Below are 14015 nucleotides of genomic sequence, written 5' to 3'. Positions count from 1 at the left end.
TGGTCTGTTTGATTCTCTCTAGATATTTTTCTTATTTATTTGATAATTTTTTTCATTTTCTGTTCTTTTTTCCTGGAATTTCTATTTGTTAGGTGCTGAATCACGTAGATGAATCACTTTGTTTTCTTACCATCTATTAATTATATTCTGGTAAATTTCCTCACTTTTATCTTCCAAACCTTCTACTGAATTTTTATTTCTGCCATTAAAATTATAACTTTAAGAGCTCTTTCTTATTCTCTGTATGATTTGCTTCACAGAGGTAATACTTTCTCTGCTGTCTTTTAGAATTTTAATATAGTTTCTTTAATTTTTTATTTTAAAAAACTTTTGTGGATACACAGTTTTTGAATTTTTATTTTCTTGCCTACATTGTCTGTTTCCTGAGTTCTTTGTATATTTTTGTCTTGATTTCTCTTTTTGGTTAGATTTCCTCAGATACTGGCTACTGCATTGCTACATGTTCACATTTAAGTGTGAAAAATTAAAAGTCAGTTTAAGCTCTTTCTGCAGATTCAGAGATTGTCAACTGGTAGCGCTCATTCCCACCATTTTGCTGAGGAAATGTTAACATCCTTAGGATTCTCAGGCTGGTAAATGCTGTCAGAGAGATATCTTTTAAAGAGTCCATGCTTTTCTGAACCTGAAGGAGTCCATGCTGTTCTTCCAGTGTTTCAGAAGCCAAGAAGGAATGGTATCTGGGGGTTTCATAACTTAATATGAAGACTTTCAACTCATCTCTTTGTTTTCATCACATCACATCACCCTGTCCTTTGGTGTCCCTAAATCCAGAACCTTCCTGATTCAATGTTCCACCAAATCGAGTCTATTTTCTTCTGTCTTGACTGTGGAGAGGAATATTGTGGCTGTGCCAGTGGAGAGAAAGGCACCTGGGGTCTATTTCTCCTTACGCACACTGTCAACCAATCTTCCCGTTTTAATCTTCACCTATACCGTGCCTTCAGCGGTAGTTGAGGCCTCCAAATCTTAAGCATTTATGAGATTCTGTAGGTTCAGTTGCCTTGCTTCTCCTAGCCTACACCTTACCTTCCCTTCTTTCCTATATACATCTTAGGCACTTAGCTTTCAGCTTTCTCTGTTTTCTAAATCAGTTATCACTCATCTATCTGCTTTATATCTTTCTCAAGTTCACTAAAGCTCTCATCTGCTTCCAACTCCTCTTATGTTCTCTTTTTTTTCTGTAGGTTTATATTAGCTTTTTTCCTTTTTTGTCATGTTAGTGGGACTTCAAGCAGAGATAAATGTGTATTTTTACTCCATGATTCTAATGCTCATTTCTTTAAGGAAAAAAAATAACACCCAGCCTAGAAAGGAATTTGGATATTAACTATTCAATCAGTGCTATTTCAATTTTTAGCAGTGGAATCTATCTTTTTCCAGACACAATCTTTTATAGAAATTCAATTTATAAAACAGATAAGAGTGAAGATAATTTTGGTTGAAACTGGTAAAAGAACAGGGTCTGCATCTAATTTCTCCTAAAAATATTTTTAAATATTTCACATGGAAAAAGCAAAATAGTGCACAGAGATTCACACTATAATCTTTTATTCAAGAAAGAACAGAGGAATTCACTGGAAAAGGAAAGATCCCAGTGAAGAGAGGATGGGTAGACAGCCTGCATGCCAACAACTGACTGAGAACTGTGAGTAAAGCCCTAATATGGGAGAGTGAGAGAGACTGTTTCTCTGTGATCCAGCTTTCCACTGGGGGACCATGCAATCCAGGCCATGGAAGAGCACCTTGTCCCTCACCAGCCCTGGTGCTAACTTGGAGAAAGGCTGGCAGGCTGTAAGAAAGAAAGGCTCCAGGAAGTGCCCCAAGCATTTTTCCAGACCCAAACCTCAGCTTCCATGATATGATTATTATGTATTGTATGCCTATTTAAAAAATCTCATGTACTCCATAAACACAAACACCTACTATGTACCCACATAAATTTTTTAAGAACCATATGATCATCTATATAGATGCAGAAAAAGCATTTGAAAAAAGTCAGTATTCTATCATGATAAAACCTTCTATAAATGAGGCATAGAAGAAACCTACCTCAAAATAATAAAGGCCATATATGACACATCTACAGCCAACATCATACTGAATGGGGAAAAGTTGAAAGCAATTCTCCTAAACCTGGTACAAGTCAAGAATGCCCACTTTCATTACTCCTATTCCACACAGTACTAGAAGTCCTACCCAGAGCAACCAAGCAAGAGAAAAATAAATAAATAGCACCCAAATTGGAAAAAAGAAAGTCAAATTATCTCAGTTTGCTGATCATATGATCTTATACCTAGAAAACACTAGACTTCTCCAAAAACTGTTAGATTAGATGAACAAATTAAGTAAAATTTCAGGATACAAAATAAACATACCAAAATCTATGGCATTTCTGTACACCAATAACAATCACATTAAGAACCAAATCAAGAAGGCAATTCCATTTACAATAGCTACAAAAAAAAAAAACCCTAGGAATACATTTAACCAAATAAGTGAAAAATTTCTACAAGGAAAACTACAAAACACTAATGAAAGAAATCATAGATGATGCAAACAAATGGAAACACATCCCACGCTCATGGGTGGAGAGAATCAACATTGTGAAAATGACTTCAATGCAATTCCCATCAAATACCACCATCATTCTTCACAGAACTATAAAAAGAAACTCTAAAATTCATATGAAACCAAAAAAGAGCCTGCATACCCAAAGCAAGACTAAGAAAAAAGAATAAATCTGGAGGCATCACATTACCTGACTTCAAACTATACTATATTATAAGGCCATAGTCATCAAAACAACATGGTACTGGTATAAAAACAGGCACAAAAACCAATGGGTCAGAATAGAGAATCCAGAAATAAAGCCATATACTTATAGCTAACTGATATTCAACAAAGCAAACAAAAACATAAAGTAGGAAATGGACACCCTATTCAATAAATCGTGCTGGGATAATTGGCAAGTCACATGTAGAAGAATGAAACTGGATCCTCATCTCTCACCTTATACAAAAATCAACTGAAGATGGATCAAAGACTTAAATGTAAGACAGAAACCATAAAGATTCTAGAAGATAACATCGGAAAAAATCCGTGTAGACACTGGCTTAGCCAAATACTTCATTACCAAGAACGTGAAAGCAAATGCATCAAAAAACAAAGATAAATAGATGCGACTTAATTAAACTAAAAAGCTTCTGCACAGCAAAAGAAATAAACAGCAGAGTTAACAGACAACCCACAGAGTGGAAGAAAACCTTTACAATCTATACATCCAACAAAGCACTAATATTCAGAATCTACAAAGAACTCAAACAAGTCAGCAAGAAGAAAACAAAAAAAAAATCCCATCAAAAAGTGGGCTAAGGACATAAGTAGACAATTCTCAAAAGAAGATATACAAATGGCCAACAAGCATATGAAAAAATGCTCAACATCACTAAGTATCAGGGAAATGCAAATAAAAACCATAATGTGATACCACCTCACTCCTGCAAAAATGGCCATAATTTTAAAAATCAGAAAATAATAGATATTGACATGGATGCAGTGAAAAGGAACACTTTTACTCTGTTGATGGGAATGTAAATTAGTACAACCACTATGGAAAACAGTATGAAAATTATTTAAAGGACTAAAAGTAGATCTTCCATTTGAGCCAGCAATCCCATTACTAGGTATCTACCTAGAGGAAAAGAAGTAATTATATGAAAAAGATGCACATGCATGTTTATAGCAGCACAATTTGCAATTGCAAAAATATGGAACCAGCCCAAATGTCCATCAATCAATGAGTGGATAAAGAAAATGTGATACACATACACATGTGGTACACACACCACGGAATACTATTCAGCCATAAAAAGGAATGAAATAATGGCATTTGCAGCAACCTGGATGGAAATGGAGACTGTTATTGTAAGTGAAGTAGTTCAGGAATGGAAAACCAAACATCCTATATTCTCACTCATGTGGGAGCTAAGCTATGAGGACACAAAGGCATAAGAGTGATACATTTGGACTTTAGGGACTTGTGGGGAAAGGGTGAGGGAGGTGAGGGATAAAAGGCTACACGCTGGGTACAGTGTTCACTGCTCGGGTGATGGGTGCACCAAAATCTCATAAATTGCCATTAAAGAACTTATTCATGTGGCCAAACACCAACTGTTCCCCAAAAACCTATTGGAATAAAAAAAATTTTTTTGTTTAAAGAAAACCTAGGGAAAACTCTTCTGGACATTGGTCTATGCAAAGAATTCATGACTAAGACTACAAGAGCATAAGCAACAAAACCAAAAATAGACAAATGGGACTTAATTAAACTAAAATGTTTCTGTGTAGCAAAAGAAACAAATCAACAGCATAAACAAACAATCTGCAGAACAGGAGAAAATATTTGCAAACTATCAATCTGGCAGGGACTAATATCCAGAATTTATGAGGGACTCAAACAACCATCACCAAAAACAAACAAACAAACAAAAAAACAAAAAACAAAAAAACCCCAAGTAACTCGAATAAAAAGTGGGCAAAAGACATGCATGAACAGACATTTTTCAAAAGAAGAAGACATAAATGGGCAAAAGACATATGAAAAAATGTTCAACATCACTAATCATCAGATAAATGCAAATTAAAACCACAAGAAGGTATCTTACACCAGTCAGAATGGCTATTACTAAAAAGACAAAAAATAACAGATGTTGATGAGGATACAGAGAAAAAGGAACATTTATACAGTATTTTGGTAGGAATATAAATTTGTACAACCTGTATGAAAAATAGTATGGAGATTGCTCAAAGAACTACCATTCAATCTAGCAATCCCACTACTGGGTATATACCCAAAGGAAAAGATCATTATATCAAAAAGATACCTGCACTTTTATGTTTATTGCAGCACTATTCACAACAGCAAAGATATGGAACTAACCTAAGTGTCCGTCAAAGGATGATTGGATAACAGTACACACACACACACACACACACACACACACACACACACACACACAATGGAATACTATTCAACCACAAAAAAAGAATAAAATCATGAATTTTGCAGCAACATAGAAAGAACTGGAGGCCATTATCTTAAGTGAAACAACTCAGAAACAGAATGTCAAATACCAATGTTCTCACTTATAAGTGGGAGCTAAATAATGTGTACATATGGATATAGAGTGTGGAGTAACGGACGTTGGAGACTCAGAAGAGTGGGAAGTTGGGAGAGAGGTGAGGGATAAAAAAATTACTTAATGGGTATAATGTACCATATTCAGGTGATGATTACACCAAAAGCCCAGACTTTACCACTGTGCAATATATGTGTGTAAGAAAACTGCACTGTACCCCTTTATTTTATAGAAATTATAACAATAATATATATTTTTGAGATAGGGTCTCACTCTAGCACCCAGGCTGAAGTACAGTGGTATAATCACAACTCACCGCAGCCTAAATCTCTTGGGCTCAAGGAATCTCCTAGTTTCAGCATCCCATGGAGTTAGGACTCCAGGCACAGGCTATCATGCCTGGCTGAATTTTTAAAAATTTGGTTAGAGACAGGGTCTTGCTATGTTGCCCAGACTGGTCTCAAACTCCTGACCTCGAGTGATCCTCCCACCTCAGCCTCCCAAAACGTTGGGATTACAGGTGTGAGCCACCACCTTCAACCACAAATATTTTAAAATATTTTTAGAGCCTCTGCTGCACCAGACACAGTGTTAGACTCTGGAAAAATAGAGATGAGCAGTACAGACACAGCTTCAGTTCTCATGCTGCTTAGTACCCCCAACCCCTCATCCTGGAGGTCTCTAAGGAGCCTAGATTGAAAATTAGTCATCTAATCTGAGGTCTAGAGAGGAAAAAGCCTTCCTGGTCTTAAGTCATGCTTTGATGTTAAATGTACTTGTTAAATGTTAAATGCATCAAATAAGTGTATTTGATATACAATTAAACAGATCACAGGGTGATGGTCAGGTGAGAAAATCAAAGACCTATGTTATGACTGAAGCTTCCCATATGGAGATGTGGAATAAGCTAGAAAAAGGCTATAAATTGTGCATAAAGCTCCTAATAAAAGAGTGAATGTTTGCCCACCTGAAAACTTAATTGTTTGTTTTTACCCTGCCATTCCCTTTGAAGAGATTGCTTTTGGTTTAGAGTTTAAATTTTTTAAATAAAAACTTGTAATCAAATTTAGAAGAAAAAAATATCTCAGCCCTTTTCATCTAGTAAGAATACTCTGTGTCACTGTTTATCATCTAGTGCTAGAGTGTATCACAGTTAGGCTTCTCAGATTAAAAAAAAATAGAAGAAACTAAGAAATAGGGCTTTATCCCTGAAGCATAGCAATCCTATTTATTGAGACTGACAATGCTAAACAAGTTTTAGTTTCGTTTTTCAGACCAAATCTCTTCAAATAACTGACTGACCTTCGGAGTGATGGTCCTCCCAGCTTAACTGAATGTACTGTGCTCTCTGCTTCTAAAGGACAAGTTAGGTAGGGAGGTTCCTTTTTCCAGAAACTGCACAAACTTGTTATTATGCACTGCTAGGCTGCCATTTGATCACAAGGGACCACTGAATTTCAATTATTTCATCCTTGGAGACTAAGAGTTACTTACAATAATAATAAGCAATTTTTCTTTGAGTTTCCTGGCCTTTGGGTCAGACATTCAATTTCTATTGGCCTCAGTTTCTTCATCTGTTATACTAAGATATCAGACTTAAACACCTGTAAGATTTCTTCCAAGTTATTCCAAGATAATCAGTAGCTGTCAATGTATTTTGAAGCCTAAAGGAACTTACTCACCTAGAGAAGTGCAACCCAGGACATTTTCCAAACACCTGGCCAACGCTTCGATATCACTGTCCTGTCAAAATAAGGGAGAAATGTTTATTTTCCCTGTATAGTAGAAGCATACTTAATAACATGGAAAAATGTTCTCACTACATTTAGGCGGAAAAAAAATCTGGTTCCAAAATTATTTCAGTATAATCCTATTTTTAAAAAGAAAAATAACTTTATGTATATCTACATCACTCTCTCCATAACAATCTCTAGATTTATTGCTCTATCTCTCATGGCAAAAACATACAAAAAATTGTTAGCAGTGGTTTTGACTAAAAGGTTAAATTATGAGTGATCTTTATTGTCTCCTTCGTGTGCTTATGTCTTTTCCAAATTATCTATAATAAATACATATTAAATCTATAAATATAGTAAATGCTATTAGAATAAAAGAAATATTTTATTCAATTTACAATTTAGTCAATACAGCAGAAATCTAATGCATTTTTTCCCTTGGAGAACAACTAGCTCTTCTTTGGAAATGTATGGTCTTCAAGGAGTGCTAAATCTAAGAATACCACTCGTCATTTACCTTAACCCTCATTAAGAGTCAGACTTCCCCCATAACGGTTGGGGAAATCACAGAACTGTATTTGATTAAAAATATTGTCTTCAATACAAAATAAATCTGTCCTCCACCAAGCAGGCTTGAAATAATCCAAAACAGCATCCTAATGATCTGGGAAAAGTATTAATTATTTTCAGGTTTGTGGTTATACTAAGGAAAATTAAGAATTTATGGCTGGGCACAGTGGCTCACGCCTGTAATCCCAGCATTTTGGGAGTCCAAGGTGGGCAGATCACCTGAGGTCAGAAGTTCAAGACCAGACTGGCCAACATGGTCAAACCCCGACTTGACTAAAAATACAAAAATCAGCCGGGCGTAGCAAAGATTCAGTCAAAGAAAACATCTTTCAGGAGCATATTATGGCCAGCGTGATTGAGAATTATGCTGCTGATTGGAACTTTTGCATTTCTTCCCTGTTTCATAATTTAAATTGAACTTTACTGGAGCTAAGTGGCCTGAGAGAGTAACTGCATCTTGCTAGATGCCAAATTACAGTGTCACCAGCCTTCAGTCATCTCAGCCAAGTGCTGGGAAGCCAGATTTTCAAATGCTGTGAAAATAACAATGGCTTCTTTGTTGATGAACTTAAATGTTCTTCAAGTCTCCTTCCTCCATAGCCACAAACCCCTCCATTATAATAACATGCCTTAGAGGCATGAGGAATATCTTGTAAGATTCAATTCTGAAAAACTGTCCCACAGATTCAAGTTTAGTCAAATGCCCACATTTTTTTTCAGAAACCTATGCAGTCATTTCACTAATGAATTAGACATTGCTTTTATGGAGGAATGGTAGCTGTTCTCAAAAGGTCCAGTCAGATCCATGAAGTACATGATAACTATCAATGCCTGCCTAGCAGCCACAGGAAAAAACTATCATATCTGAAGGAATCTCCCTTTTTAGACAATGTCAATATACAAATATTGAAAATAATGTTTTCTCTAACAATTCCCATTTATTTTTAACCTGGAAAATATAGAAAATTATCAAAGAAAATAAATACCCCAAATCCCACTGCTATTAATACAAACACACACACATAAACATATATAGTCAGTCTTTTCTATATACATCTACCTCTTAGATATTTCATATCATACTATATATGTATGCTATATGCATGCCTATCTTTTAGATATTTGAGATTATACTATATATGTACAGTATGTGTATCTATACATAAAATACACAAAAAACAGTACAATGTACTGTTGTACAATATTGTTTCGAATATTAAATTTATTAAATTAAAGGGAGTTGGTACTGATATAAAAAATGTTTCTGTTTTTAGAACACACATTTCAGTCACTGCATTCTCAGGTATTCCAAGCCAAATATGATGACATCAATAGATTGCATTTTAAAAACATTGTTTGGTTTTTCTGTTTCCAAACAGAAAATGTACAATATTGTTCAGACTTTTTTCTGACGCTATTAAAAATTCTTCAGAAGCATAATTTTAATGGCTGGACCATTGCTCCCTAAAGGCATATCATATGTATTTATCCATACCCTTATCATTGGACATCTAGATTGCTTTCATTTTATTTTGTTTTAAAGAATACTGCAATGACTATCTTTACACATACATCTTTGTTTCATGTTTATTGTTATTTCTTTAGGTTGGCCCATCAGAAATAGAATTATTGGGTCAAGGAATATGACAATTTAGAAACCCTCTTCTTTCTCTGCTCTTACTCTTTTCTCTACACTCCTACACTTCCCAACGAGTATATTTTCTTCACAAGGAGCTAATATATGCCTTCATATTTATTTTCATTCTCCTATCTATTAAAATATGCTCTCTGTCAAGAAGAGATATGACAGGTCCATTAAAACCAAAAATGGTTGATAAAGTTTATGTGTTATCTCTCTCAGGATATTTGTATTTCATAAGGCATATGACCTCATATCAGAGGAGTTAATTTCTAATAGGAAAAGTTTAGGCAGCAGCAAGCAGGCAATCTCAAAGGAGAAAGTCAGATGGGGTCTTCACAGGATTGTAAAAATCACTCCATGTAGATCTTCATTTAGTTATCAGGCAGTTGTTTGACAAAATAATCCAGATGATCTCCTCACTTAGAGCTAGTCATAATGAAAGATTCAATTCACAAGAAAAAAACGGTGTCACTTCATTATCCAGTTGTATTTCATTCAGAAAATATTTATTAAATTAAAAGGGGTTGGAACTGATATAAGAAAATGTTTATGTTTTTAGAACAGACATTTCGGTCACTGCATTCTTGTGTATTCCAAGCGAAATATGACGACATCGATAGACTGTATTTTTAAAATATTGTTTGCTTTTTCTGTTTTCAAAAATAAAACCCTGTTTCTAACAACAACAACAACAACAACCACAAAAACCAATTGTGTGTCAAATGTATACAAAGACAAGGAAGAGAGATGAAGCCTTAGCCTCCCATTTGGAGAAAAATAATCCTTTTCTGACAGTTTGTTTCTCAAGCTGTTGCTGACAGTCACTTATCCAAGAGACTCTGGTTGTGGTGTACTGTCCAAGCTGCAGCCAACTCCAGTGAAAAAGGTGCAGCAAGGTAGGAAAGAGGTTTTGCCACACCTATTAGGGAACAAACCAATAAAAACCCACTCATGGGAGAAGCCTAGTTCTAAGAGGTTTGTTTTTCCCAAGTCTAAGAACAGTTAGCCTTTCTGTGGATAAAGATTCTGAGAAAGGAGCCAGAGGAAGGCAAGGCTTAAAGACATAAGATGCCATATTCTTCCCTCCTCCACTATCCACAGTGAACTTGCTCTCGCTAAATGAGTTAAAGGGAAAAAAAAATTACATTGACTAAAAACAATAGATAAATGATTTCGTTAAGAAAAATATTGACCAAGTTTGAAACTTAAAGAGTTGGAGATGAAAAACCAATGACAGAGTTTTGTTTGAAAGTTAGGTAAGTGAAAACCATTTACACAGTTCTCATTGAAGCTGAATGGATAACTAAGGGAATGATATCTGTAAAATGATAACTATATATAATATTATGTATATTGTTTGGTAACAAATGAATTGTGACTGTGTGAATGAATGAATGAATGAATGAATGAAAGCTACCTAGCTGCCACAAGAACTTAGTTTGGGATGAGAGCTCAGTTTGAGCACCAGCAGTCCCTTAGAGATTGCATATCTATCTTTAGATGTTCTTGAGAGTCTCCCAAAAGGTTATTCTTTTGCTCACTGCTCCTTCACCTTGAAGGTGTGAAAACTCAGCCATCTGTCTACATCTAGCACCCTCAGCACTCTCCTGGCTGGTAGGCTATACTGACTCCCGAAGGCATATCTAGAGAAGGCTTGGCACATATCAACACACACATAGATGGGTTCAGAGCTACAGAAGTGTTTTATGTTTCCAGTGGCTGAAAGCTGCTCTGAGTGAGAATGGATGCATGCATGCTTTCATGCTGTGCTGCCAGGCTTGACACCATGTCCTCCATCTGCCAAACAATGCTGAGCAGGCATAGACCTATAAATGTATATATAGAGTAGAGTACGCATAACCTTCTATCATAGCCCCAGCTAGGAGAAGTGCTCAGCTGAGCTTCATCTTGCTCAGACCCCAGGCACATCCTCAGTCAACCTTATGTCAACAGATGTTAGGGTATAAAGGGGCTGATTTCTTTCACCTCTTGGTCACCTCTTCTCTCAGAGCCATCCCATAGAGAAGTAAATCCCACCAAATCATACAAAACCCTCTTCCTCTTCCCTCCTCACCCAGAGTCACTCTGGACCCATGTTTTTTTTTTCCTGAGAGGCTTCATTTGAGTGTATCCAGACCTTCTTGAAGCTGTGGCCAGGCACTGTCCACAAGCAGCCAGGAAGTGGCCTCAATGCAGGCTGCGGACCTATAGAGCTCATCTATCTACATGAATATTGCCACTCTGTTGTAGTTTTTTTGTAGTTTTTCTTTTTTTGATGTCATTATTAATGATGCATTATTTTTATTGAGATAAAATTTGCACATGGTGAAATGCAAGATCTTAAGGGTACAATTCTATGAGTTTTCAAAAATGTATACACCTGTGTATATGCCACCTAAAGCAAGGTAAAGAATATCTCTATCATCCCCAAGATCTTTTTGCTCACTATGATCTTTTTGCTCACTATGCAGTTTCTGGAACGTGCCCAGTGTTTTCATGACCTGGAGCTTTCCCTCACTCTCTGTTCCCTCTCTGTGAAGCACTCTTCTCCCAGTTCCCTTTTGTCCCATCAAGGGCTGGCTCCTTTCCATCCTCCAGGTCATGGCTGAAAAGTCAATCTCTAGAAATTCTCCTTGACTTCCCTTATTAGTAGGTCTTCCCTAAACCCCAAATGCCCATTCCTCTATCACTTCAGCTTCTTTGTTTTCTAGTTGCTCTTACTTCTTTGTTTGTGTCCTGGCTAATTGGCTACCTGTACCACTAGACTGTACACTGCATCCATTCATTCATGTATTCCACAATATCTACTAAGTATTTGTTCTGTGATAAACACTGTTCAAGGTGCTGGGAATATAGCAGTGAAAAAAAATAGAATATCGGCTCTACTGGCTTTCATTCTAGTAGAGGGAGACAGGCCATAAAAGAATAAGCAATAGTGGCCACTCAGACGGCAATAAAGACTATGGAAGAAAATAAAGTAGGAGAGGAAAGAGGGGATTCTCAGTCCAGTGAAAGCTATTTCATATAAGGTGGTCAGAGTCCTCCCTGATAAGATGACATATAAACAGAGACTTGAAGACAGGGAGGGAGCAAATCATTTGTGTATCTGGCGGGAAGAGCATTCAAGGCTCCCAAAGGCAGGGACATGCTTGGTGTGTTCCAGAAACTGGAAAGAAGCCAATATAACAGGGGTGGAGTGAGTGAGGACAATTCTCGTGTTGATGGAAGAGAGGGGCTTAGTGAGGTGATGATGATGAAGTACTGAAAAGCCTTTCTTTGCTTTGAATGAGACCGGAGGGTTAGTAGGAGAACAGTAAGAAGCTATGACAAGGTGATGATGGCTTTCGCAGTAGGAATGCAGGTAGTAAGTAGTGGTCAAATTCCAAGTATACTTTAAAGGTCAAGCCAATAGGTTTTGCTTATGGATTGGATATGAATGTGAGTGAAAGGATGTCAGTCGAGGTTGGCTCAGGAGGAGCTAATTTGGACTGAGGGTAGAGTATATGAGGGGCTTAACTTTAGTACATGCTTATTTCAGGATGTCTATTAGAGACTCCTAACCCTACTCCCAGGCAGACTGGATATGTGAGTCTAGAGTTCTTTCGTACAAGCTTATTTCAGGATGTCTATTAGAGACTCCTAACCCCACTCCCAGGCAGACTGGATATGTAAGTCTAGAGTTCTGCGAAAATAGAACTGAAGAATAGAAGGCACACATTTAGGAGCTGTCAATCAATAAATACTATGTAAATATGTAAGGCTGAGTGAGATCCCATGAAGGTAGAACTATGTCTATTGTGTTCACTACCATATACCCAGTGCTTAGACCATTCAAATATGTGATGCATAAATGAATGACCCAAAAAGTAACTCATCTATGTTGCATTTTTAAAAGTGTTTTCTTGAGACAGGGTCTCATCTGTTGCCCAGGCTGGAGTACAGTGGCTTAATCATTGTTCACTGCAGCCTCAACCTCTTGGGCTCAAGTGATGTTCCTGCCTCAGCCACCCAAGTAGCTTAGTGCCACCATGCCACCATGCTCAGCTATTTTAAAATTTTTTTGTAGAGATTAGGTCTCACCATGTTGCCCAGGCTGCTCTCAAACTCCTGAGCTCAAGCAATCCTCCCACCTCAGCCTCCCAAAGTGCTAGGATTACAGGAATGAGCCAATGTACCCAGCCCCACCTACTTTTTTCTCCAAGTTGCATTTTTAAACTATCATCTACTCTCCCACAAATGGTGTCCAGAACAGCCCTGGAAAATGTCACTAAGTTACAGAAACCAAAACACCAAGGTGACCTTATCCATCTTCTTCACACTCAGATGTACCTTTCACAACTCAGCTTGAACTCATTAGAAGCCAAGCCCTTGCTTATATGCATTCATAATTCATAGGAAGGCAGAAGATGCCGTTTAGCACAAAGCCATAGGACAGAGCTGATGGCACCTTTGTGAGGGCTTCCCTGAAATCAGGAAGCTAATATCGTAACTCCTATCACACTACTGATGGTGGCCTTCTGCCTTAAAGTGTGTGCGGTGATAGGAACACAGAGCCACATCTGCAAAACTCAAACTGCCAACAAGCCCCCACAGCTCCCATAAGACTAAAAGCCTCTTTCACTGAATTCCGAATTGCTGAAACGTGACTGTCAACGTGTCCACATTTCACTGCTAATGCCTTGTTTACTCTGCATTATTAAAACCTTCTAACTGCAGCTGTCTCTTATTAATGCCCAGGTTCTCGGCAAGTCAATGCCTGTGGGATTGCTTTAGGGTTTCAAAGACATTCATAGGTATCCAATGACAGAACTCTTAAGACATTTAGAATTACGGTTTAGAAATGTAAAGGATAAAGAGACGAAAAAAAAAGCAGGGCTGATAGAATGGCAACGTAACACCTACCCAAAA

General features: G+C 37.1%; 1 protein-coding gene across 42 annotated transcripts in view; it reads right to left on the bottom strand.

The window, feature by feature from the left end:
* Window positions 1–14015, bottom strand: part of NEK11 (NIMA related kinase 11) — a 328327-nt gene that overhangs the window by 104398 nt on the left and 209914 nt on the right. For all 42 annotated transcript variants that reach the window (XM_024928044.4, XM_057301902.2, XM_063602926.1 and 39 more), the window contains one exon: window positions 6842–6902. In XM_024928044.4, the coding sequence (XP_024783812.1) occupies window positions 6842–6902 (61 nt within the window). The remainder of the gene's footprint in view (window positions 1–6841; window positions 6903–14015) is intronic.

This window comes from Pan paniscus, chromosome 2 (genome assembly GCF_029289425.2).
Source record: "Pan paniscus chromosome 2, NHGRI_mPanPan1-v2.0_pri, whole genome shotgun sequence".
In the NCBI taxonomy this organism is placed as follows: domain Eukaryota; kingdom Metazoa; phylum Chordata; class Mammalia; order Primates; family Hominidae; genus Pan; species Pan paniscus.
Note: the sequence above shows the minus strand (reverse complement) of the source record. Positions and strands in the feature narration are given on the sequence as shown.